Below are 26761 nucleotides of genomic sequence, written 5' to 3' on the forward strand. Positions count from 1 at the left end.
GGCAGGGGGCAGGGCCTCAGCAGCGTGCAGAGAACTCCCATAACCTCCCCTGGGTGGTATAATTGGGCTATTTACAAAGGGTCCCGCTCTGGGCAGACTACTTAGGACAAAGGGTCCAGCTCCACCAGTATCTCCCCCAACTTCCGCATCCTGGGCAACTGCCCCAGTGCGGGGCACAGCCATTCAGGGAGACCCTGTTGGAGGGGGAGCATAAAGGCTTTGGACGCGCCCGAAAGCATCCCATGTAGCCTTATGGGATAACAAACCCCCATCTGTACATTCTGTGGGGAAAGAAAAGAAAGGAGAGCGGGGAGGAAAGGGAGAGGGATGAGGATGTGGGGAGAGCGGCCCAAGGAGGAGAAACGTGAAGCCAGAGATTTCTTTGGCCCTCCTGAGGATTTACATCGGCGGCGTGTGCTCTGAAAGCCAAGACGACCTGGAGAAAAAAGCAATGAATCATTTATGATTGTTTTCATTTTGTATTCATTAGAGGCCTCTGCACTATTATTATCGAGCCTTAATTGGCTTGGCGCTCGCTGGGCACTGCCTCTCCTAGCCTCTGCTCCTCCCTCTGCCATTGGAAATCCCCCCCCCCCCCCCCCCGGCCACCCCTCCAGAGAGAGCAAGGACTATGCCTGTCCTCCTGCCCCAGAGAGCGAGGACTATGCGTGGGAACCGAGGACTGGGCACAGGGGCGGCTGGGCAGGAATCCACCCAGAAGATCAAATGGAATACAGTTGCTTTTCTTTCTCCTCTGATCATATATTAATAAATATATCTCGTTGGGCTTTGGCTGGCTCACAGTCTGCTCTAAGCTCCCTGGCTTCTCTTTCTCAGCCACTCAAGAACTTTCCCGTTAGCTCCCGCATCTCGTGGCCCCACAGGCACAAGGACTTCGTGCATGACATTGCACATCCTTTGTTCCAAGTGCCACATCGGGCACGGAACCAGTAACAATATGCAGGTTTACCTGATTTACTTCTTTTAACACACTTGGGTGTAATTATAACTGAATAAAAAAAGAGGACAAATTGGCAAGTAATTACAGTGTTAATTTGGCAATGTTTTATCATATTGTGGAAATGCAATTTCCTCTCTAATTGTATTGGGGGGACACATTTCTCTGCAGCACAGCTTATTGAGGGATTCCTGAGCATGTTGATGAAATACACGGGAGACAGGGAATCGGCTCTCCTCCCATAAATATTCCTCTATTTGCGTGTGTTTTGCAGCCTTCTTAAAAAGCTAACTCATTTATTCAGGCCTAATTAATGGAATGCTACAGAATGCAGAATTAGGCTATGAACAGCTCCAGCTGATGGATGGTTTTGGGTTTGGAAACTGCAGACACCCCCAGTTAAAAGGGCTGAACGCTTCCCTTTCAGAATCTCACGGGCTGTGCGTGCCTCACCACCGTCCCGCCTGAGAACGCCACCGTGGTTCCCGGAAAATGCCCCAGTCCCGGGTGCCAAGAGGCCTTTCTCACCTTTCTGTGCGTGATGTGTGTCTGCAGCATGATCGGGGCAATGGCACAGACGCCCTCAGTCATCATCCTCATCAGGTAAGCTTAGCCCCAGGGACCTGAGAGCCCAGCCTCGCCTCTCCCCCTGCCTGGCTGTGTCTGCAGTCCTGGAGAGCAGAACTTCAGGTCTGAGCCTTGCAGGCAGCTTCCCTAGGCCGATAGGAATCAATTACACTTGATCGGGACCTCACACCCAGAGGAGAAAGCAGGGCCCAAGGGAGATGATTACGCTTTCAAGTCCTCCCGAGAATACACTCTGCAGGTGATTTTGAAAGGGACTGTGGTCCTGCATTGATTTTTGCAGAGAATGGTGTTGTTGGAGTAAGATGAAAATGACATTAGACTAGCCAAGTCCCCACGTCCAGCCCCTGCCCAGCCACAGTTAGCGGTACGACCTGGGCAGATTTTCCCTTGGACTTGTTGCTGCATCTGGAGCTGGGGGTGACATCATTGGTCCTGCCTGCATCCAGCAGGGTGTGGGTCCCTCCGAGACCATGTGTGTACAAACGCTGTGGAGATGTGAGGGGTTATTGTGGAGCGTGTAATGCCATGCCCAGTGACTCGTGGAAGGCAAGCAGTGACTGCTGTTGTACAAAGAGATAGTTGGAGAGAGTGGCATCCATAATTCTGTGGTTCCTTGTCTCTCAGGGCCTGACCTGGGGGCACGTGAGTTGCCTCAAAGCTGAATTAGTGAGTAATATTCTGAGTCACTCATACATGTGCAGAGTTATCTAGATTTGTGCGAGGAAGCTAGAAGGGAACTGCTCCATCCCCCAGCATTCATCTGAACCAGAGCAAGTGACCCCAGACACAGACAGACCCACCTTCCTGGGATGCAGTTATCTAAACAAACCAATTCAATCCCAAGCGCTGGGAATAAAAGTAGGAATGAAATGCTTGCATGTGCCCTGTACAAATGCACATCCCCACTGCCTTATCCAGCTTCTCTCTTCTCGCCGTGCCTGCTGCTTTTCCACGTCTTTGTTATGAATTTCCGAGGAGGAGGAGGATTTATATGGGGTACTTATGTTCTCCAGAAGGTCATTAGCAAAGCCTTGTTAATGTGTAGAAGCATTAAGGATACAATAGCAAATTGCCATTTTATACTTACTGAATTTGAAAAATAAATTTTAAAAATTCACGCCCAGTGCTTGCAAGGCTGCAGCAAAACAGGTCAAATCACATATTGCTGGCGGTGCTGAAAAGTCTATAGCTCCTTTCAAAAAAGCAATATAGCAACGTGAATCAGGAGTCATAAAAATGTTCAGATTTTTTATGTGGTAACCCTGCCCCTTGCTACTTAGGAAAATACTTCTCTATAAGAAAAAAAGCTCAATGCAGACAGATTTTTATTACAATGTTAACTATAATAGCAGAAAAACCTGAATTGGAATAGTGAGTTAAATTATAGTACCACACTTCGGTGGAATAATGAAAATTCTTAAGAATCTGACAAGTGTTTATGAAATGAACTATTGAATTTAAATTATGTATGGAGGATGATTATATCTAATATGCATATGGACAAACCATCAGATCTCAGACATGGGTTTGCGGTGGCTGCATTACAGTGGTTTGTTTTTTATTAGAAATTCCCATGAAGTTATATTATGCTAGTCACACACAAAAGGCACCAAGAAGCTGGAAAAGTGCCCCTCGCAACCATTAGCAGTGACCTGTCCTCTTTTTTCTCCCCCCGATTCCTTTTTTTCTCCCCCCGTGATTCCTCTGCAAAAACCCAGCTCAGTAGTTGTCACTGACGGACCCAACACAGAAAGTCGGCTGAAATCTTAATCACTTCCAGTTTCACAGCTTGATAAACAGCTCTTGGAGATTTGCGGGAAATATTTGATTCCCTTTAAATGGATCAGCACCAGATGGCCTGAATGACCTAGGCTGGGCCTGGTCTACCTCATAGCTGGGTGCTCCATTGGGCCTGCGGGAGCACATGCTCACACGTGCCTTTCAAGAGGGCCAGGGTAGCACTTACTCTGTCACCGTCCGAGTCCAACTTGCCATCACAGGTGTTCCAGGCAGGCACAAGGGCACAGGCAGTCTGGGCCATAGCCCAGATGTGCACCAGCCCTTGCCCCATCCCAGAGCAGTGGACCCATTCTCACTCTCACACCAGACAGGAGCGTACCTGCCAGCAACAGTGCTCGGGAGGTCCATAGGCAAGAGGACAAGCCAGCACCCACTGAGCCCCTGGTGCCATTGCTGGGCTCTCGTCACAACTTCTTGTGTTTACATCTTTATTAGCATCCCTCATTTGCAGGGGGAGACTGAGGCTCAGAGAGTGAGTGAGCAGCATTCTCCAGCTCATGCAGCCAGTAAGTTGTGGAGCTAAGACTCCGTCCCTGGCCTTGCCCAGAACTTTCAAGAACCTTCAGACCTGAGCCTTCCATCTCTCCATAACTAGACCTGAGAAGGATTATTCCTCCTGTGGGAACCAGTTTCCCAACAGGATATGAAGGGGGATCTCAGCACCTTGTTCTCTTTATTCCTAGTGACAATAGCTAAAAGGAAATCAAATTTCAAGTGATAAATATTCCAGTTCATTATGCCAGTGGGTTTTCTTGATAAGGAGAATTTGCCTTTATTTATTGGGTCTTTCATGTCAGTACCTTCAAATGAATGTGCAAAAACTGGAACCATGGACCCAATACTAACATAAAAGAACTTGGGTTTTGTCACATCCACGTTCTAAAGAGAACTGATCATGTTTCTGTCCAGAAACACTGATCTCATCATTGATATTGTGCAGGTGTCTGGCTTAATCAGCCAGAGAGTGGTTTCCCCGTGACTCAGTGAAAGCCTTGACCTGCTGCCCTGGGATTACTTACCTATACTGTACTTTTATAATTGAGAAGAAATGTATATTTTCCCCAAGAATAACACATTTTTAGTTTTCCCTGAAAATCTCAGAAATAGGGCAAAATATTGTGAACACTGCTTCCATGTCCTTTTGGTTTGACAGTGTCTCTTTGCCTTCTATACCGAGAAGCCAAAGATGTGCCCATCTGAGGCTCAAACCAGGTGGTAGGTCATTGGATGGATGCCATGGGATGGTTGGATGAATGACCCCTGGGGTCGGTTAAGAATATTATTCTAGCTACCAAGTCCATAGACAGGTTAAGTATCCTATGTACTGGGCATCCCATTGGACTTAACATCCTGTTGGTAACTTTGTTTCTAACATTTATTTTCTACAGAATTGATTGCCTAGGTCCTTCCTACATCACGTGGGTCTTCCTGGTCTTTCAGCCACACTGAAATGCTCCTGGTGTTTCCAAAGGCTCAGCCACACTGGACTGTCTCTAGGCCTAGCCAAGTCCTTCCAGGGGGCATAGTTACGTACTTACCTCCCCATCTCCCCTAGGGACTCATGAGGGGGATGGGGTAAGAGGAAGCTTCTCTGCCAGTGGTGTTCAGGATGACCTGAAGCACATGTGCATGTGGACAGTCAAACATCTCTCCCTTCACTTTCCTTCACCACCACGCTAGTGATGAGGCCACCCCAGGTCATAAGTAGGAGACGTCTGCCCATCCATTCACCCGCCTATACATTCACTCAGCACATGCTGTGTGCCACACCCTGCACTGATGATCAACCAGGTGCAAGAAGTCCTTGGCCTCAATGAGACAAGACAAGCATTGAATAAATACTAGTTCCAAGAGTAAGAGGTATTACAAAGGAGAGCTCTTACCAGCTGTGAGGACCTTCTACCTGGAATCGGTCATCATTTCCAAACCTCTTTCATTGTCATTCTCATCCTAGAAAATGTTGCACTCTGAGAGTGTTCTAGAAAATGTGCAAGAAGATCATTCTAAGGGACTGTTCTGGGTGAACCAAAGCCAGGGAAATTGAGTCAGTTCAAAACAAAGAACCATGACTCTATGAAGGTACCTTTCCAATTTTAAAGGTACTCAAACTGGATTTAGATGGATTATTTCACAAGTGGTCCATGCACGGTGTCAAACCATGCTAGTCAGGTTGATTTCACAAAGGTGTTCAGGGTTCTTGGCTGTTTATGAAGCATAAGGGGAATGGTCTTCCTAGTTGATGTTTCCCTGATACACGTGACCTCTCAGCTTAGGATGTGTCCCTGTCCTGGCAAAAGCAAAATGCCTTTAAATGAAGACTTTATGGACCAAATTTGCATTCCGTCCTTCCAATGACAAGATTAGCTCCAGTTATTAAAAAACACAGTTAAATTCTTAAAATTATCTTGCCACTGCAGTTGTAGTTATTTTTCAGACTTTCGGCAGAGAAAGCAAAAAAAACCGCCAAAACTATTAATAATTTTCTAAAGCCAGGCTCTGATGGACAGTAGCGAATAACTCTGGGGTCTGTTAATTGAAGTGGAGTGATAAGGATCTTTTTTTTCCCCTCTTCATCTCTTTGTGTGTAGGACAGTCAGCCCTGAGCTCAAGTCTTACGCCCTGGGAGTTCTTTTTCTCCTCCTTCGTCTGTTGGGTACGTATTCTCTCTTTATTCCCTCAATAATGAATTGGATGCTTGCATGACCAGGTGAGTAAATATCAGCGAAATCATGCCATTTCTTTAGTTTCTCTTTTTTTTAAAAAAATGAAATTAGTAAACAAGAGAAACTTTAAGTCTGTAAATTTTGCTGATAGTTTAGACTTAAACTCAGGCAACTACCTGGATATCGCGGTTTTCATTTATATCAACCCTGCCTTCATGCCACCCTGAATTCCATCAGCATAAGGAGGAAAAGTGATGGCACCAAAGGGAAAAAAATTTGATGGTGCAATTCGGCGCCCTCATTAAGCAACCCATGAGCAGCTTGTGAAATGCTTCATTTATGGGGCCGCCAGCTGGGAGAGAGAGGCGTTCTCACAATGCCTCGCAAATGGGAACTTCACACGCTTTAAATTTTTCCAAACTGACTTAGTTTCTTTCTCTTGGATTTCCGGGATGAGGCACTTTTGACCTTCATGTTCCAGAGCCTACATTCCAAGGTTTGCTCTGGATAGAAGGCATTAAGTCTCCCCCTAGGCCACACTGTTGCTTTATGAACATCCCTCTGTCAAGGCCAAGATCAAAATAGGATAATTTTTTTCCTTGAATAATAGGGCAGTGGTCCTCTTTACTGGACATTAAATGGTAAATGTGGAAAGAGAAATACTCACGGCCTATATTTTTAGAGTAAAAATAAAATTCCTCATTCCAAGTATGTAACCGTGGATGAGCACAAAGAATTAGCTATAGAGATGTTTATAAAAACATTTGTAAAATTGAAAAATTGGCAACAGCTCAAACATCCGACAGCAGGGAATTAGTTAAATCCATTATGGTCTATAATCCCAATAGGATTTATGTTCCCTTTTAAAATTCTGGAAAGAAAATATTTATAGACTTGGAAAGGGCACATGATATGTGGAGGGGGGAAAAGGTGGTCTATAATATACTGTCTACTCAAATGTTTTTAAAGTACAGCCACGTGTCACTTAATGGCAGGGATAAGTTCTGAGAAATGCGTTGTTAGGCGATTTTGTCATTGTGTGAACATCAGAGAGTGGACTCACACAAGGTCCTGGATGGTATAGCCCACTACACACCTAGGTCATACAGCACTAATCTTATGAGACCACCATCGTATTTGAAGTCCATCATTGACTGAAACATCGTTATAGGGCTGTATCTATAATTATGGAAAAGTATTTTCTAAATTTGTTTTAAGATTTCTAATGAATGTATTTGTCTATTACTTTTATAATGAGATTAATTCCGATGTAATTGATATATGAAAGAAGAAACATATTCACCCTTAGATCCATTAATGAGATAAGGTCTTCCCTGGGGAATGGCAAATACACGGCCTATGCCCCTCCTCACTTCCCTTTCAATAATTCCAATAATTATTTTGGAATTATTCCAGTGAGTTGCTGCAGTCCTTCCAGCTGTGCCCGCACAAGGCCCCCAGAATCTCCCTAGTCACTGTCGATCCATGTGTGTTGGTACACATGGGGAAACTTAAATGTCATTTTTGTCTTATTTCAATTTCGTGGAAAACAGAAATGCTCTGGGTGTGAAGATACCCAGTTAAAACAAGTTCAGTAGTAATTCAAATGAAACACTTAGGCCTTCCTGGACGTTGTAGTGGCTTGTAGAACTCTGTAACCACACAGAGTAATAATTATGCTGATTTTTTTTCTCTTATCACTGGGAGGGTAGAATATGCGTGTGTCAGCATGCCCACCAGTCTCACCCTGATTTGGGTGGATGGATGGATAGATGAATGTGTAATATCAGGTAGCAAGTTGGGGACCCTTATTTCTGAAAACGGTGGAACCATTCTCCATACACATTCGTTCAACCAACTAACGTATATTGAGCACCTAATGTGTTCAAAGCTCCGTGGACCACTCCCAGGTAAGTGAGCACAGCCCTGCTCTTAGGGAGTCCTCTCCGAACCTGACCAGGGAAGGTGGGGCCCCTCATCTGTGGAGTTGCTGTAGAGGTCTCTGCACCTCTAAAAAGATGCTGAGGACTCAACATAGCTGGTAGAAAAATTGCTACCCTTCAGAATAATTTTGATAGCACAAAATGAAAAAATTGCAAGATATTTCTGAAAGTTAATGAAAAAATTATAGGACACCTGAAGACAGAACTGAGGATTACAGAGCGTGTATAATGTGATACTGTTAAGGTCATTGTATGTTGCTCTAAAGCAGTTTCACTATTTGTATGTCTGCCTCAGGAATTATCTAGAACAGTATTTTTCATCTTTTGTGACTGTGACCCACAGCAGGAGATAAGTTTTACAGTATATAGCTCAGTACACACATACATATGCATAGATATAGCGGAAACCAAAATTTCATGAAAAAATACCCACCCTTGATATGTATGATGCATTCTGATATTTTCTATTCTGTTCTATGCCATGCTTTTTAAAAAGTTGGTCATGACCCACCATATTGATTTTATTGCCCATTATAGGTCAGAAATCAGAGTTTAGAAAACTCTGCTCTAGAAGGTTATGACGCGGTTTCACCTTTTAATTAAAAGCAGCTTACCAAAGAAGTGCTCGTATTTGGCCTGATTCCATTTCCAGCAGCACCCAATAAGATTAACCATGAGTATTGTTAATGAGGGGCCAACCAAGATAGCAGATTCCATGACATTGTCCGCCTTTGTATGTGACCCCGCATGGGTAATGGGGATGCGATGGGGCCATGAAGGTTGAGTGTGATGAGATCTGAGAGGGAGTCAGCACAGGTGCAGCAGGAACATGTGGACGAGCCACCTAATCTGACCTTGGGATGGGGCAAGGGTGTGGGTTTGCAAGGGTGTGATGTCTACCTAAGACAAGAAGAATGATGAAGTGTTATACAGATGAGCAAGAAGGAGAGAGTGCTTTAGATGGAGGGACTTAAAGCCTGGGAATGAGCAAAACCTACAGCCTGGTTGGGGACTGCAGGGAGCCGAGCATGGCTGGAGCGTGGAGGGCAAGGGGGGGACCGGCAAAAGATGGGGCTGGAGAGGACAGCTGTCAGGAACATGATGCAGAAGGGCTGTGGCCCCGTTGTCAGATTTGACCTTTATCTCTAAAGCCAATGAAGTCATTGATGGACTTCAACCAGAGAGTGATAAGATCCATTGTGCATTTGTAGAAAGGGCCACTGTCTGCCACGTGGAGAATGTAGGGACTGAATGCTAAGCCACTGGTATAGCAGAGTAGCTGATGGAGGCCCGAGCTGAGATGATGGCTACCACAATGGGAAGACGTGGGCGGAGGAAGACCTGTCAAGGCTTAGTCTCCGAATGGAAATGTGCAGACTGGAATATCTGAGAAGGAAGAATCCATAGTGACAGCTCCTTGAAAAGGCTTGGGTCACGTGGTACATGGGAGTGTTATTTTTTGAAATGGGAAGACCAGGATGAGGAGCAAGTTGGGAGTGGTATGGACCAATGCTGTCCAACAGAACTTTATTTGATGATGGAAATGCCCCATATCTGTGCTACATGGGGCTATTGAGCACTTGAAGTGTGGCTTCTGTAAGCTAATTTCATTTAATTTTTATTGATTTTCATTCCAGTAGATGCGTGTGGTCAGGGGCTATCGTATTGGACAGTACATGTGAAAAGGGATTCCATCTTTGATGTCAGAGCATGAGGAAGTGGGGGCAGCAAGGGGAGACCACTCTTTCCAGATACTTGTGAGTAGTGTAAAGAAAGAGGGCAAGACCCAGAAGTGAATGTGAGATTATTTTCCCTTGTGGCTTTAGATGCCAATGGAAAGGAGTTGCTAGAAAGAACAGGGGCAGAGACTGCAACGGCACAGGTCAGTGTGATGCCAAGAGCTTCCGAGATAGCCCTTAGCAGCCCTGGAGTAGAAGAGGGAATGTGGTTAGTGGTATCAATGGCAGGTGAGGTGGGAGGAGTGTGGAGCAAAGAAATTAAGGAAAGTAGTCACAGTGGGGCTAAGGTGATTGACCGTGGTGCCTAGGTTGGATAAGGAAGCAGTAAAGATAGAAGAGGGAAGAGAGGACAAAAAGATAAAAGAGCTTAAGAACTAGATGTAATAAATCATGGGGAAAGAATTGGAATCTGTAGCCAAAGGTTTATCATCTGAAGCTCTGAGAGATGACAAAACCCAGGGTGTGGAATGACCAGAAAGGAAAGGGAGTGAACAACCTTGACATTGAGGATGAGTTGTTGAAAGGGCCCAGTGTGGAATTGCATGTCGATGGAGAAATTCGTCACCCAGGACAGTGGCAGAAGTTGAGCGGAGGAGGACAGGGAGCTGGATAAGGTCAGTAAATTCAGAGTAAACTGAATCGCCTACCCATAGCAGAATCCCTGATGTAATCAAATCCACTCCTTCATCCTTTTGCAAATGCCCTGATCACTGCTTTTCTCTCTGGGTGTGGGCAAACCATCTGCTCAAAGGTCTGATCCAGAATCTTGCTCCTGGGGTCAACTGCATGCCGTGGGTGGATTAATTAAATTAATGGAAGCAGATACTCACTGAAATCCTGCTATGTCCAAGGCACCGTTGTAGGTGCTGCAAAGGATATCAAAATAAATAGGAGCCAGATCCTGCCTTCAGGGGGGCTCCAGTAAGAGAAGGAAGCAAGTATGGGGAACGTATAGGACTAGAAGAGTTAGGACCTTGAATTTCAAGGGAAAAAAAGATTTGACTTAAGTAGTTGCCAGTGTGGAGCAAATGATGGTTTGAGATGGGAGAGGGGATATGCATTCAGAATTCTGACTTAGGAAGATCATCCTGAGAGAAAGGTGCAACCTGGTGCAGCAGGATGCAGGACAGCTACTCAAAGCATTGAGGTGAGAGGAAGCCAAGCCGGGTAGAGATTAAAAGGCAAGGACAAATGGAAGCCATATTGTGGAGGAACATCTGTTGAATGCCCCAACTGACTAGATGAAAGCAAGAGAGAAGCAGCAGAAGCACAAGATAAAGCTGAGGATTCGACCTGTGACTGGCCCTATGGAGTAGCCTTTAATAGAATAAGGTAACAGACATTCAGGTGTCTCCAGGGACTTGTAAGAGCTTGGCTGGGCTCGCCACCACACACGCTCTTCCCACAAACCCCTACTCTTAGATTTCCAGAACAACATGCTGGACAAAAAGCTTTGGGACCATCAGCCTCAGGGGCCACCTCTGTACACAGGTGTCATTCCTGAGGGGACTGTCCTTGGGTCTTGGGTGAATTGTGAATTAGTCTAGGAGAAGTACATCTTGCAAACTCCTGATGTGGCTCATCAAACATTCGTTGAGCTCCTGCTGTGAAGTCTTGAATATAAAGAAGTTCTTTAGGCAAGGGGGAGAAAGGAACACATTCAGTGAGTGCTTTGGAAGAAGAGAGCACAGCGTGCCAGGGATCCCAGATGAGAGGCCGTGCAGCACCCAGCCATGGGGTGGTGGGGAACAGGATACAGTGGCTGGAATGCATGGAACACCCTTCCACTCACCTGTGCATTTGTTTGTTTATTCAGCAAACATTTATTAAATACTAACGATACATCTGACTTCCTGAAGCACCTGCACCACCCAGGATCTATTTCCATATGCGTGCTAAGGTGACACATATTTACCACATATTTATGACCACATATTTACCGTGGACCCTTCTGCAGTCAGGCATGCCTGGATTTGAGTCCAGCTCTGCCATTACTGACTGCGTGGCCTTTGGCAGGTTATTTAAGGTCTTTGAGCCTTAGTGACTTTAACAAGGTGCCCAGGAATGAAATGAGAACGGAGTAGCTCCTCCCAACTTCTTGGTTTTAAGAAAAGTGAATGTCAGATGTCCATGGACGATGCAGGCCAATGTTGGCAGTCTGGTCTCTTTCTCGGCATTACTGAAGTTCGTTAATCCTTTGAGGAGAGCATACTTGTTGACATCCCTCTCTAGCTGGTGCTGGACATAACAGCAATTCCATCAGGTTAAATAGAGATTCCATGGTGAATTCAAGTCTTGGCAGGTAAGCTGGAGAGGAAGGGCTATCTTTTGAAATGTAAATGGCAGAGTAATTTTCAGCTTCCTTTTTGTCCCATAAAGGAATGAGAATTTATTTTTCTTACAAAAGCCTTTCAGTTCACCTTTTAAGTTTAGACCAAAGAATATAAATAGACCCGGCCTTTTCAACCAGGGGAGTGAATTAAATTGCCAAGGACCCTGAGGTTTCATCTTTGTTAATAGATTTCAGGAAAACAGAGACAATTTCCTTAAGTGGTGTGGCAATTTTTGCATTGAAATATATATGGCTGCAATTTGGGCCTGAATGTAATAGGAAGTAAGATTTAATCCTTTTAATATGCCCTGTAATAGCACATAACAGCATTGAGCCTCCGGATCCCCTCCTCACAACATACGGTGGGTTCCTGGTGTCCCAGTGATGGGACCCCAGTTAATGCCTGCTTCATCCATTTGCTCCTCCCCAGGAGAAAAGAGGGCAAAAAAGGAGAGGACTGCTTCTGCAGGCTCACACAGTTTGTAAAGAAATGCTACACCATCCTCACCCGCCCTACTTAGGCAACTGAGGGCATAACAGAGTGAAGGTGCTCAGAGCAGAAATACACTCTCACGTACACCTTACCCATGTGGCCTCTCTGCAGGAAGCAGCAGCCTGACTTATACTTATGACGTGAAGAATTCTTGACACTTGGGGTTATTCACTGAATCTTGGCTTGAAGGGTATTCTGTGTATCTTTCTCTGGAGATGCTGATTTAAAAGAGGACAAATTTAGGGCTGGCCCAGTGGCATAGTGGTTAAGTTTGTACACTCCGCTTTGGTGGCCTGGGGTTCATGGGTTCAGATCCTGGGCATGGACCGACACACAGCTCATCAAGCCATGCTGTGGCAGCATCCTACATACAAAATAGAGGAAGATTGGGCACAGATGTTAGCTCAGGGTGAATCTTCCTCACCAAAAAAATAAATAAAAGAGGATAGATTTTCATTTATCCAAGTGAAAAACCAAAGAACAGGAAAGGAACCAGATTTGTTGAAAGCCCACTCTATGAGGGGCTTTCAGAAATTTTATCTCACTTAATCTCTACAAAAATCTCAGAAGGCATTACTGTGCCCATTTTATAGACAATGAAACAGATTCAATAAAGTTGAGTAACTTGACCAGGGTCACACAGTTCTCAAGTGGTAGAGTTGAAATCCAAAATCAGCTGTCTCTGGTTCCAAATTTTGTATTTCCTCCCCACCACCAAGCAAACACTGCCTGAGGTGTTCTCAAGACTCAGAGAGAGTTTGTATACTGAATAACCATCTCCCAGCTTTCTTACACAGCATTAACAAACTGGAGAAGGCAGAACTCCACACTTTGCAAAGATCAAAACTGCTGTGCATGCATGCGTGTGTGTGTGTTTCCCCCTTCACACTTTGCAAAGATCAGAACCCCTGTATGTTTCACTCCAAAAGCTTCAAAACCAGGCTTCCACAAGCCTCTTATTCCCAAGAGCTTAGCAGAGGGTAAATAAAATGTGTCTGTAGCCCTGGGAATCCCTGATAAGAACTCTAAAACCCTCTCCTCAAATCACCAAACTTTAGGAAGGAGGTTATTGGGTTTGGGGTTTTGAAATATCAAGCCTGGGACAACTAATATCTCTCAGCCTTGGTTTCTCTATGGGTAAAAAAGGTTGTGGAGGGGTTTCCTGACATGTGAGGAGCACCGTGTGCAGTGCTGGGGTGAGGGGCAGCGACAGACAGTGGGTATCGTTACGGTCGTCATACTATAGAGGTCTCCCATTGGTGTCTGGAGAGCCAGGATCTTGCAGGGACTGCCCGGGCTTCTAGTTGGTTCACCTGAGTAATAAACGTGTAAGATGGAGTGGCTGCCTGTGCAAATGAGTCATCAAGTGGCACTCCCTTCTGTGACTAATCAGATGAGATCTAGAATGGCAAAGGCCTCTAATGAAAGGGATCCAGCCAGTTCATCATCTCTAGTGTTCTCTGCATACCTGGAATTCAGGGCTGAGAGCTAGAGTTCCCCTGTGGAGAAAATTTTAAGTCGATCAAAAGGAAAAGATGAATTTGGCAGGAATGAAAGCTAATATTTTCTCTATTCAGAAATCTAAAAGGAATCTCATATAGGTTCTACTTAAGGTACTCGACTGAGATTTATTCTAAACTATCACCTGTGCAACATAAGTAAGGTAGCAGAAGTTCTGGCCATATGGGAGGACCAAACCCTTGCTTGTATAACAATGACCTCATTTGCATCATGCTCGCCCTGACCTTGACCAAGCAATTGGTATCAGTTTCATTTTAAAGATCAAAAAACTGAGACACGGAGAGATCAAGTGACTTGCCCCAAGCTTCCAGCTCCTTAAGTTAAATGTTCTTTCATCTCTACAAGTGTTCTCCAAAATATTGAGTATAATGTGAAAATCTTTGCTAGATGCTTAGCTTTCCAATTTCTGTTTGAAGGCTATGTCTGACTCCAGGGCCTTGTCATCAGGTAGGAGAACTTAACAATAGACAGGATAAAATTGACATCGATGGCGCGTAGCAGTATGCCCTGCTTTAAAGACAACTCAATATTATAAAGATTCTCACTCAGATGCAGGTACATGAAGGTATTACATATGGCATTTTCAGAGGGATATTTTCGTTGAAGTATTCATGAATGGTTCTTTTAAATTGCACATTTCCTCCACTGTGCTTAAAATATGTCTTGATTAGGCCAACTTGGATCAGTGCACAACTCTTCGGGCACCCATGCATTGTGGAGCAAGGGGCCTTTTCCTATCAGTTCCTTCCTATGGCAAACCTTTTATCAGAGGTGTCATTGTCTTAGCTCCCATTGCCTGCTGGTTGGTGGTCCCTCTAGCGAGGCAGAAGGATTTGGGAGCTCATCACACCCTAATAAAACTCAGAAGTAGAAAGGTGAATGGATTTGTTTTATCCCATGGGGCCAGTAGGAACCAGCCAGACTTGTCCTGTTTCTCCCCAAGTCTATCCATCATTTAAATTGGCTCCAGAGCTCTATTTCTTTACCTAAATAATGTGGAGTGTGGCTTCATTTCTATTATGTGGTTGCTATGGTGGTTCCTCGTGTTGGCTCTTTTTCAGTTAAATGAGGAAAGGCACTTGCACAGGGAGAACACACGCTGATTGGCAAGGAAGAGTTGCCTTTGGGCGGTGAATGCTGGGGATACAAGTTTCCATTCGCCAAGACCAAGCTGACCTGGAAGCTGCAAAGAGGGGGCGGGTCGTGTGGGATTTTGAGTTTGGAGTTCATTAACTCATGCTGCCTGGAAGTCTAATGAGGTTTCAACTAAAACTTTCTCAGGAGTTTCTCTTTAGGGTAACAAGCGACAGCGCTGGAGAGTGCTAAGGATGTGCTGAGGAGACTGGGCCTGGGGAGCTCTGCCAACCTCGTTAGCACTGATGGGACCATGCCGCCCCATCTCGTGCCATTCCAGTCCGATCATTAAAATCAAGGAAGTGCTGCTTCCTTCAACAACCCTTCCCCTCCCAGGCTGCCCTCTGAAGGCCCCTGAGGAAGGAGGCCCTGAAGTGTATATAACACAGACGTTCTTATTCTGGCGATCGTGGCTGGACTTCAGGGGTCCCATGAACCCCCCATCTATATATACGCGTGTACACTGACACAAGGTCTAGTGTACTCGTGTTCAACTTCTGGCCCTCCTGGTTCCAGCTCCCTCTGCTCAAGAGCACACACAGCCGCAGAAGAACGATACACAGAGTAGGCTGCCTCTTGGCCATGCCCTCTACGAGGTTGCACTTCGAGTGACACCAAGAATGTGTCGCTTCGAGAAGGACTCTCTCTTCCTTGTCAGGCTCTCTGCAGATGAGGATGATGATGTTAGCAGCTGTCATTTATTTTGTGTTTACTGTGTGCCAGGCACTGTTCTAAATGCTTTTCCTGTATGGAGATGAGGAAACTAAAGCACAGAGGGCTTAAGTAACTTGCACGGGTTTGTGCAGTAAGCAAAAGGCGAAGCTGGGATTCGAACTCAAGCAGTTCAGCCTCCGGACAGGGTCCTTTCGCCCCTGTGCTGTAGAACCACCAATTATGACACGTTAACCCACAGTCGTGTGAGCAGAAGTGCACATGCAGGGAGGAGGAGCCCGTCCCTACACCCAAGCAGCCATCAGAGCCCGGACAGTAAATGTTCTTTTCCCTCCCGCAGGCTTCATCCCCCCACCCCTCATCTTTGGGGCCGGCATCGACTCCACCTGCCTGTTCTGGAGCACGTTCTGTGGGGAGCAAGGCGCCTGCGTCCTCTATGACAACGTGGTCTACAGATATCTGTACGTCAGCATCGCCATCGCGCTCAAGTCCTTTGCCTTCGTCCTCTACACCACCACGTGGCAGTGCCTGCGGAAAAACTATAAACGATACATCAAAAACCACGAGGGCGGGCTGAGCACCAGTGAGTTCTTTGCCTCTACTCTGACCTTAGACAATCTGGGGAGGGACCCTGTGCCCACCAACCAGACACATAGGACAAAGTTTATCTATAACCTTGAAGATCATGAGTGGTGTGAAAACATGGAGTCCGTTTTATAGTGACTGAAGGAGGGCTGAACTCTGTATTAGTAATCAAAGGGTCATTTTTCCTAAAAAAAAGAAAAAAGGTTTCCAAAAAAAAAAAAACAAACCTCAGTACACACAGACACATACGCACATGCACACACGCACACATATACACGACCTTTGTCTTTTTTTCTCAAAATCAGAGCCAGACAGGATTCAGAATAAAGAAAGCATGGGATCATGTGTTTGGTGTGCGACCTGCTGGGGCTCAGAGTCTACTCTTGGAAGGCACCTCGTGCTTTTTCAGGATGCCGACAGCTGCAAGCAACAGGCACTGGCAAATTCAGGGAACAGTGGTGGCCAGCTTGGAGGATGGACATTTCTGGATATACATACACATACAGAACAAAAAAATATTTTAAAAAAAAGTCTACTATGAAACACAAGTTGACAACATTGCCAGGATAAGCACTAGTGACACACCCCGTGCCACCCTCCCCCTCCACGGGGGGCTGGGGAGGCGCGCAAGTCGGAGGAACGGAAGCTCGCTCCTCTCTCTAACTTTCGCAATATGGGTCACTGTGTAGACGACTCACCCAGTCTGCATGTGGTTCAAGGCCCCAGAGTTCTCTCAGCGATGCTAATGGGTGATCCATGCTGGAGTCTGTAATTGGCACCTCTCACCAGCTCCATTTCCATGTTCAAGACTGAGGGCCCAAGGGGGAGCGGGGCGTGGGGGGCCAGCACCTCACCTTCCCCCCGCAGCACCTCCCAGTGGTGGGCGCCCGCCTCCCCCCCCCCCAAGCCCCGCAGAGTGACCTCAGGAAGCAGTGGGCCTCGCCTGGCTATGACTGACTTCACTCAGAGCCGGCGAAACCCAACATAGTCCAAGTCATTTGCTTACATTTGCCAAACATTTTGCCATTTTTAAAGAGAAAAAAAATGCAATGCATATGAATTTCAAACTGTTGTATGTATAATCCTCTAATACTATTTTTAACTACTTCTAAAATCTGTGTTAACCCTTTAGTCACTAACACAGTTCTCTCGGCCGAATTTATTATGCTGGTTGCTTTTACTTTTCTCCTTTTTTTAATGCACCAAAAATATAATGTGATTCAAGGGATGCAATTAATCTATTGTAATTTTTTATCATTTTATCCTCATTTGGATATTCTGTGAAAACAACAAGAATATACAATGTGTTACAAGAAGAAAAAGAAAACGCTTGAAAAAGAGAGTGTATATGCAGCCTTTAAAAGAATCACACTGGAGACAACAGGGGATAATGTGATGAATTGCAAATCTGCCTTCTCCTTCTCGCTTTATTCCCCGTGATTCAGTGATCACTGTCACGGGAAGCCCTTTTATATTCATGTTTCACATTCCAAGAGGCGTTCTTTTCAGCCTGTGGAGGAGACTCGCTTAGATGTGGGCTGTGTGTATGGGCGCGGTGCTTCTGGGGAGAGGAAGGAGAGAAAGAACAGTTCCATAGCACAAGCTGTCGAGCGGTCTGTGGTGTCTGTGATAAGGAATAGACCCACAAGCTCCTGAAGCTCCCTCCTGGCCAGTGCATGGAAGTGTCAGTAATGTTTTCTGGGTCAGTCTTGAACTAAGAGGCCTTTGTGTGTGTTTTGAAAGTGGCTGAACCTCAAACAGCTAGAGAGCAAACCTCTCGTTGTTTGGGGTAAGAATTATGGGAAAACCTCTTGCAGCCAGCAGACTTGGCCTTATAAGGCCATTCCCATAAGGGGACAGAGCCTATGTGCAAGTGCGCACATGCTCACACCCCCGCTTAAAGGGCCCAGTCAACTTACCTTTCGTGCATCTTCTGTGACCTTTGTCCAGGCCACTCATGGCCCTGGGAAAGACCTCAAGAGCTGTCTGGTTTGGTTTGTTTGCTTTTTCACCTCAAACACATATTTGCAATTCACCCAGAGGGCAAGAAAAGAGTCAGGAAAGGAGAAAGGGGGTGGGGAGAGGGGTGCTGTGCCAAATTTTTAACTAACGCCGTAAATGGGGCATTTGAGTGACAGCCCAAAACTAGAGAAACGCCACTGAGGAAGGACAACCACAAGAGAAGCTTGTGTCGTGGTGCGCAGCCACTGTGATCAGCTGCCTGGGACAGGATGCTTCTGAAACAGCCCTTTCATCTGCTTAGTTTTAGTCTGCCCTTGTTGGTGAGAATGGGGACACTCATCAATATGTTAACCAGTAGACAGCAGGATTGTTTTCCAACCAATTCATAAAATATGTATGCTCTGTCACTCCTGAGGTTTCGAAACCTTTCTGTAGAGGTTTGGGGTTAGTTTTGCTTTGAAAACGTATTGCTCATAGGTCACTGCCCTCAGATATCATTGCATAGCTGTCCAAATTTGGTACACACACATCGAGGCCCCATAACGTAGCGTTTCCTGGGGCTATTTGTTTGTGTTTTTTCAAAAACCGGTTTTTTTAAAACTCTTTGCATTTTGGATTTTTTTCCCTAAGATTTAGAATGAATGAGAATAAGATATTAGGATGACAAAGGAAAACAACTCCAGGGCTCAGTTTTATCAACAATTGGATATAAATTTAAAGTCCCCTTTTGCAAGATGGCTCTAAAGTCTGTGGTGTCACCTTTTAAAGTTTTAATTTCTCTCATATACTACAGAACAGAAAACCTAGCCTGCTTTTAATTTTGCTTTTGTGCTACAAAAAAACCTTTGTACATACAAAGATCCGGTCCCTTGGTTGGTGGGTTTTGAGTGGTATTTTGAATGAAGAGATTTCCCGGTAAGGTCTCCATTGGACTTAACAGCAAAGAAAAATGTAAGGGATGGAATAAACTAAAAAGGGAACGCGCAAGTTCTCTTCTCTTCTGCTACCAACTCCTCCAGCATCTTAGGGGAACGTGCCCAGGGATGGATGAAAAGGTCTCCCTTTGCTGCCACTTTGGACAGATTTTTTGACTCCTCCATACAGACCAAGAAGGTTTTTACCAATATTCTTCCCGCGAATGAAGTAAACCCATTTCGTAAAAGTACCCTTCTCTCTGGGGGACGGGCTCGCCGTCTTCCTTCAGCCGAGGCTGTACACAGTCAGGGAAGACGGGCAGCTTTGCTCCCTTCTTCCGGCCTCCACAGAGGAAGGCTGTGAAGCTCCAAGGCACTGTGGGGACACTGCCACTCCAGAAGCCCACAGCATGCGAGCTTTCCACACAGCTAACGAAGGAGCAAGAGAGGCTTCCTCTCATGGTCCCCCCTAAGGAGCCTGCTAGTAGCACTTAACAAGCAGAGTAATTAGGGGAAACCAAGAGCTTCTAAGGAATCCTTTGACAGACTTCCTAATGTCTCCCAAGCAGGAAGGAGTGTGCTTCTCCCTAAAAATCGCTGCTTTCTCACCACCTTACAGTGGAAAGTCTCCTCTGGTGATGATTTTCAAAGTTTAGTTTAGTGGTGTCTGTACATTCAGGTTCCTGATTCCACTTCCCTGTCCCCAGTAATGACCTACAGCTTCCCCTCACTCAGGCATGGCAAGATTTCCCATCCCTTCTTGTTGTAAAGCACGCAGGCCTGAGGTGACCCACGGAAACGTTCCGTACAAGGGCAAACAGCCAGTGCCAGTCCCCAGGATGAGAGCCACACCACTCCTGAGGAATTTTCTCAGGGAAAAGGATTCTGCCTTGGTTGCCAGTGGATTCTCTTCCCCACTTCCAGAGGAGGCCATTCATTGAGGAGCATGTAAAGTGGAAATATATACATGTATATTCCCAGAGAAACTCTGGGTGGAAAAGTAGCTGTGGGCTCCCCATGCACCTGCAAGACTGGTTTTCTTGCTGCCTGCTGTTCAGGTCCTGGGAAGCACGGTTTCTCCACCCCGTCGGGCCTGCCAGACCTGTGTGCTGTGCACTGCTCGGGGGGTCCTGAAAGCACTCCTCAGCAGTGTTAAGCAGTAAAGGTCAACGTGTAGAAATCAATGTGGCTGGTCATACAGTCAAGAGCAGAGGGAGAAGGACAGGATAAACTTCTGTTCCAGTTTTGTGGAGTTACACTCTATTTTATTGTTGTTCGTGCATTTGGTTTGGTTTGGTTTGGTTTAGATGAGAGGAGAAAACCAGGCAAGCACTTTTTTAGTCCAACAGACAGAATATTTGCTGTCTTGGGCTGTTTTGATCTGTCTTGATGGCTTGGAGGAACCAGGCGTTTGTCCAGAAGCTGGGAGAAAGTACCAGACAGATAGCAGACTTGATTGCTCCCCTGAGCTCATCCCTCTCGTCAGCCTCCTCTCAACCAGGATCTGTGTTTCCCGTCAGGTTAGAATCCAGGTCAAACTCCTACGAGCTGCCACGTTCTCCAAGAGAAGGTGCTAGTGGATTTAAATTCAGCCTCAAAAAATAGTTTGGGACATAAATGCAGTCCTCCTCCTCCTCCCTCTGCCCTTCCTTCCTTGTGCATTATACCCACCTCTCCCAACTCAGTCCAAGTTCTTGAGTTCTCAGCAGCTGTGAGGACCTCATCTCCTACAGCAACTGGCACTAAGTGTCAGCCTTTGGACCTAGCCCTCTGGGGTATTGTGGTTGCTCAAAAGTAAATTGGTAAGGGGGCCAGCCCAGTGGTGTAGTGGTTAAGTTCATGTGTTCCACTTCAGCCGTGGCCTGGGGTTCGCGGGTTCAGATCCCGGCCACAGACCTAGCACCGCTCATCAAGCCACGCTGTGGCAGCATCCCACATAAAATAGAGGAAGATTGGCACAGATGTTAGCTCATCGACAGTTTTCCTCAAGCAAAAAGAGGAAGATTGGCAATAGATGTTAGCTCAGGGCCAGTCTTCCTCACACACGCACAAAAAGAGAAGAAATTGGTAAAACAGAAGAATCTCTAACTGGTGGAATATGCAAGAAAGATATTTTTGTTCAGATGCCACTCACAGGGCCGGTTGCCTAGGATAACATGTAGAATCTACACTCTCTGCACACAGCCACCCACCCACGCCTCCCCTTTCTCACATCTGTAGGTGACCTCAGACTGCTTGGTTATCATGGCAAAAGAATATGAGTTAAAAAGCCTAAAATGGGAAATTCAAAAAGCAAAGCATCGCCTGTATCTCAGAAATCTGTGACTGTCCTGGAGACGGGGACAGAATTCATACTGCTCAGAGACTATCCACGTGGTAGCATGATTTTCCTTTGCAGGGTTAGTGTCATTTGGAGGTACGTGGTATGAGCTTGATATTTTCTAAACATATTTATTCACTCATTTCTTTATTAAAATTTTGGCAATATGCCGGGCCCTGGACCAGATACAAAACGTGGAAAAGACATGGTCCTGTCCTCCAATAGCTCACAGTTCAATGAGCCAGACAGACCTGAAACAAACAAAAGCACTAGAATGCTGTTAAGAGCTGGGTCAGTCTGTCTGTCTGGGTGCAAGGCGCGCTGATTCATGGTGGTGGTACGTTCTGCCTTGTGGCATCGAGAATCAGGATGGTTTCAGAGAGCTGGTGCTGGAAACCAAGAATTAGAGAGCAGTTCACAAAATTTCTGTAAACAGCCAGGTGGTAAACATTTTAGACTTTGAGGACCAGAAGATCTCTGTTGCAACTGCTCATCTCAGTTGTAGCATGAAAGCAGCGCTAGACAATGCATGGCTGCAGTGGGCTGTGTTCCAGCAAAGCTTTATTTGCCAAGGCAAGCCAGGGTTGGGTTTGGCTAAGGCCCATAGTGTGCTGATCTCTGTTCTGGAGCGCAGGCTGAGGTCCGAAGCAGCCCAGCATGTCTGGGGGACTCGAGCAATTGAGGCTGCTCTAGCACGGGCTGAGTCATGTGTTGGAAGGGTCCTTCAGCCAGGTGTCCATCAACCCTGATGTTCCTGACCGCAGGAATCTAATTCAGGGATCTCATTTTCCAAGAATGAGGTAAGTACCCCGTTATTGTCAGGTTTATAATTGAAGGCAACATGTCTTTCTCTTGTGAAATGAGGGGAATTTGAACTATACAATCAACAGTCCCTTCCAGCTCTGACACTCACTTGATAGTTCCACCAGAGTAATCATCCTTTTTCCCTAAGGGAAATGAGCCTAGAAATAGGCATGGGAGGTGAAAACGTAGGAACTAGAAAAAGAAGGAATCCAGATACTGAATGGTATTTCAAATCTCCTCCCTCCTTCCCATCAACATAAAACATTGGCACTATAAAGCTAATAGATAAGCCAGGTGGAATAATTGGTAAGCTCTAATAAACTAACAATCATAGTAGCTAACATTTACCAAGCACTTACCATGGACCAGCTTATTACATGTATTAGCTCGTTTAGTCTCAATAATAGCCTACGAGGCAGAGACGGTTATTAGCATCAGTTTACAGGAGAGGAAAATGAAGCTTGGAAGGGTTCCAGAATTGGCTCAAGGTCACGAAGCAGAGCTGGGAGTCAAACCCAGGGCTATGAATCCAAAGCCCGTGTTTTTAGCCTTTGTGGATATTCCCCCCCTACTGGGCAGACTTCAGAGACCCTCCCCACCTTAGGGACTGCTTCATCAGGAAGACTCCGGCTCAAAGGGACTGTGGGGCCCCACACCCTCTCACATGCCCCCTGATATAGCAACCAGGACTCCATGACAGCTATATTGTGTGGATGTCCGTGCTTCCTGTGTTATTCCTGGTCTAAACCACAGAGCTCAGTGATCAATTTGTATGGGGTATTCTACCGGAAGTGGACAGGTAAGAGGAAACGGGATTCCTGCATTCTAATGCTTTCTGAAATGCACGTTCAAAGCACTCCTCAGTGCTGGTCATCAGCTCCAGTGGAGAGACCCAGACACCTCTCCCGCTGGCACCACTGCATCCACAGCATCAACTTCAAGAGCTCAGCCCAGGGCCTTGAGACGCAGTGACACAGGTCACCCTTTGGATATGTCTTACTCTATTATCAGATACTAGGCTTTTAGGAACAGAGTTTCTAGACTTTTCTATTTTTGTGTTAATGACTGAGGCCAATAATCACTAGGTAATGATTAGCATAAATTCTGAATTTTTCCATAAGGTAAAGTGATTATGTTCTTTTGCTATGAGCAAATGGAACAACATAGTAAATTTTCTGGAGGTTTAACATTCTGTAGGTTGAGATTTTGTCATCCCATTAAATCCCTTGAAACAGTGATTTTCTTAAAGTCATGCTAACTTAATACAAGATAACTCTCATGGAGATATGTTTGTCGAGACGGTTTGGTTTTATAATCTAAGGCCATAAAATGAATTGGAAGTATGCAATGTAGGAAGTTGCATTACAAGAGGAACCCCACTAACACAAATTGTGCTCTGGTCCAGCACCTTTAAGGAAGGAAGGGGTTGGGAGCTCAAGTTTATTAAGAGCCTGCTTGCCCACGTGCCAGGTGCCATAAAGGCATGATCCCAGGTCATGCTCCTAGCAGCTTTCTCACAGCAGCCCTATAAGGTAAGTATAATTTTTTCCACTTTACAGATCAGAAAACTAAGGCTGAGTAAACCCAAGCTTCCCAAGCTCACACAGCTAGTTAGAAAAGTCAACAGAAGCCAATGCCAGGTCTGTCTGCCTCCTGAAGCAGTGCTCTTTCCCCTATGCCACATAGCCACCAAAGTGAGAACACAGAGCTGGCTTCTTAGGAAGCTCCGATGAGGCCAACAGGGCATCTCTTATCAGGAAAAGCCCCACAGAAGTCTGTACTTTCATAAAGAAATGAGCCAAGAGCTAGCTGGAGGTGAGAACCTCTTCAAAATTTAGCCTACAGGCACAGGAAACTAAAATGAGAAAACTTTTTTACATTAATAATGAAACATTGGAGACATTTAAAAACACTCCTCTTTCCTTCCATCTTAGCCACGTCAGCAGAAGCTTTCCTCTGTCTTACTCATTCTGCACGCAAGAACCAACCCCAGCTCTCTTGCTTCTGTCCCACTCTCCCCAAGCCCCTGCCCCCAAGGCTTCCAGCAGTTCCCCTAGGACTACAAGAATCCGAGCCTTGGGAAAGTTGAGGAAGGATGCTCCAGAAGCTATGGGCTGCTGCTTCTATAAGTCAGATCTCAGCTGCAAAATCCCAAGGAAAGGAGTGACATTTCCAAATTGTCACCTTTTGTACCAGCGAGTCAGAGTCTAAAGAGGACAAGTAAATGAGTGGGGACTGGTATGGCCCCCCTCTGCCTATCATTGAACAGGAAAGCTGCATGTCACAGTCAATGAGATCTACGCAGCTTGTAAATCATCACAGGGACTAGCTGAGTTTTTAATGCCTTTTAAATGAAGCCACCGCATCTATTTTGGAAGTGTGGCATAGGCTTAAAAACCTTGCTCCGATGAGATTGTTTCACTCAGCATGCAGTAAAGATCTGTGGCTACATGAGAAAAACTGGTCCAGAATGCTAGAGGAGAGAGCATGACATTAAGACGCAGGAGGTCTTCTCTGGCCCTTAGCCACCTCTCCAGTAGAGACTACAGTGACACTTCGAGTCCTAGAACACGAAGTCTGTCACTGGTGATTTATATAAGATAAGGATAAGTTCATGACTGTCATACATCTGTTTAATTCTCATAGAAGAAACATCCACGTGGGTGTTGGTATAGTTACATAGATAGATATGCTTCTCAGAAAGATGTGGCCTTGCAAAAGGTCTTTGGGCTTAGAATCTGGTTCCATTGGGGTTACATGGAGCAAAACCCAGCATTTTATTGACATGACTTCCTGCCCTTTTCCGTTCCACTGGAAAGCCATGATACTATTATATAAGCCTTAAAAAAAGTAGGAAAACCAGAAAAGACCGATCTCTCTTTCCTCTTGGCTCTTCTTCCCTCCTCCCCCTTTAGGCACAGAGTACCAAGACATTGAGACTGAGAAAACCTGCCCCGAGTCACATTCACCTTCAGAAGACTCCTTTGTGAGAAGCTGAGGGCCTGGCCCTCATCCTCTGCCTGCAGAGAACAGCCTGACACTGCCCGCACACTTCGCGGGCCTGACTTAGTGTGCTCTGCCCACCCGAGAACCCAAGGGGCCCTGTGTGGATTCTCCGGCCAGTGTGTGGTCCTTTGAGGCCCCAGGCACAGGCCTGTGACGAGGACTAAGGAGGCGGCTGTGGTCAGGAGTCCTCCAAACCCTCGGAGTAGGCATTTTTCCCGGGTCCCTCAAGAGTAATATTGAGCCGGTATGCAAATTCCCTTCTGCCTTCCTTCCGGTGGCTCCTGTCGGGGTGGCCTGCTGACATGCTTTAGAAAACCCCAACTTGGGAATGCTTCTCTCACCGAGGGCTCCAACAGTTCTGAAATCGGCCGAGATTGGATTTTGTTAGGAGAGTTCAAAAATCACCCTGCTTCACAGAATGGAGGGGGAAAAAGCACATACTCAATAGATTTTGAGTGTGGTATTCTGTATTTTTGCAGCTTATATTTTCCAGATGAGCAGTTTAGAAATATATGATGTAAAGTACATACTGTACGTTTGCTGAAAATTATATTAAAAGCACTATTTTAATTCTTCCTCTGTCTCATGCTGTAATCTCTATTATCTTTCTCTCTTGTGCCTCTGGATAGGACAATCCTAAAAGATTCTTTAGAAGAGTGTTTCTGGCTGTGTGTGTCCTATATTTATGGGCTTTGAATTGTTCAAAAGAGCATGGTCTCTGGAGCCAAAACAGACCTACGTTCAAATCCTGCCCCCAGCACTTGCTGCCGGTGTGGCCTTGAGGAAGGGATCTGACTCCTCTGATCCCCAGTTTTATTATCTGTAAAATGAGAATATTGACACCTGCTTTCTACATTGTGGTAAGACTTGAGATCCCGTGTGAAGGCACCAAGCACAGTGTCTAGCACAGAATGGGCACTTGATAAATGGTAATTGTTCACTGCTACCCAGCCTCTGGCTGGAATGAGATGCTCCACAGCACTGATAGACTGGTTGAGACATCCCATCATCCTGTACTGTTACTGTCTGGTTTTCCTTTCCAATTCTCCCACTGTCTGTGAACCCTGGGGAACAGGGAATGGCCTCCTGTCAGAGTATCTGTCTAGTATAGGACGTGACATTTCATGGACAACCAATATACACTTGAATGAATGAATGATGAACCAACAGCCTCAGACTCATCAGCCTGTCTGGCTTTAACTACAGTCACATTTCTCAGAGGCAACGGCAGCATTTGGCTTCCCTTCTCTAAGTCCATAGACGCTCCTACAAGCCTCACCATGGATGGAGCTCCAGTCACCTTCCCAATCCTTGCCAGGCCTTTTCC

General features: G+C 45.8%; 1 protein-coding gene across 2 annotated transcripts in view; it reads left to right on the forward strand.

The window, feature by feature from the left end:
* Positions 1–26009, forward strand: part of SLCO3A1 (solute carrier organic anion transporter family member 3A1) — a 288987-nt gene extending 262978 nt beyond the window's left edge. The window contains exons 8-11 of one of the 2 annotated variants that reach the window (XM_044761768.2): positions 1386–1561; positions 5935–5999; positions 16184–16426; positions 25344–26009. In XM_044761768.2, coding sequence (XP_044617703.1) covers positions 1386–1561; positions 5935–5999; positions 16184–16426; positions 25344–25426 — 567 coding nt within the window. In that variant the 3' untranslated portion in view covers positions 25427–26009. Of the gene's footprint in view, positions 1–1385; positions 1562–5934; positions 6000–16183; positions 16663–25343 lie in introns of those variants that run through there. The other variant, XM_070495863.1, reaches the window with a different exon arrangement.
* The last annotated feature ends 752 nt before the right edge of the window (positions 26010–26761 follow it).

Source organism: Equus asinus, chromosome 2 (genome assembly GCF_041296235.1).
Source record: "Equus asinus isolate D_3611 breed Donkey chromosome 2, EquAss-T2T_v2, whole genome shotgun sequence".
NCBI classification, from domain to species: Eukaryota; Metazoa; Chordata; class Mammalia; order Perissodactyla; family Equidae; genus Equus; species Equus asinus.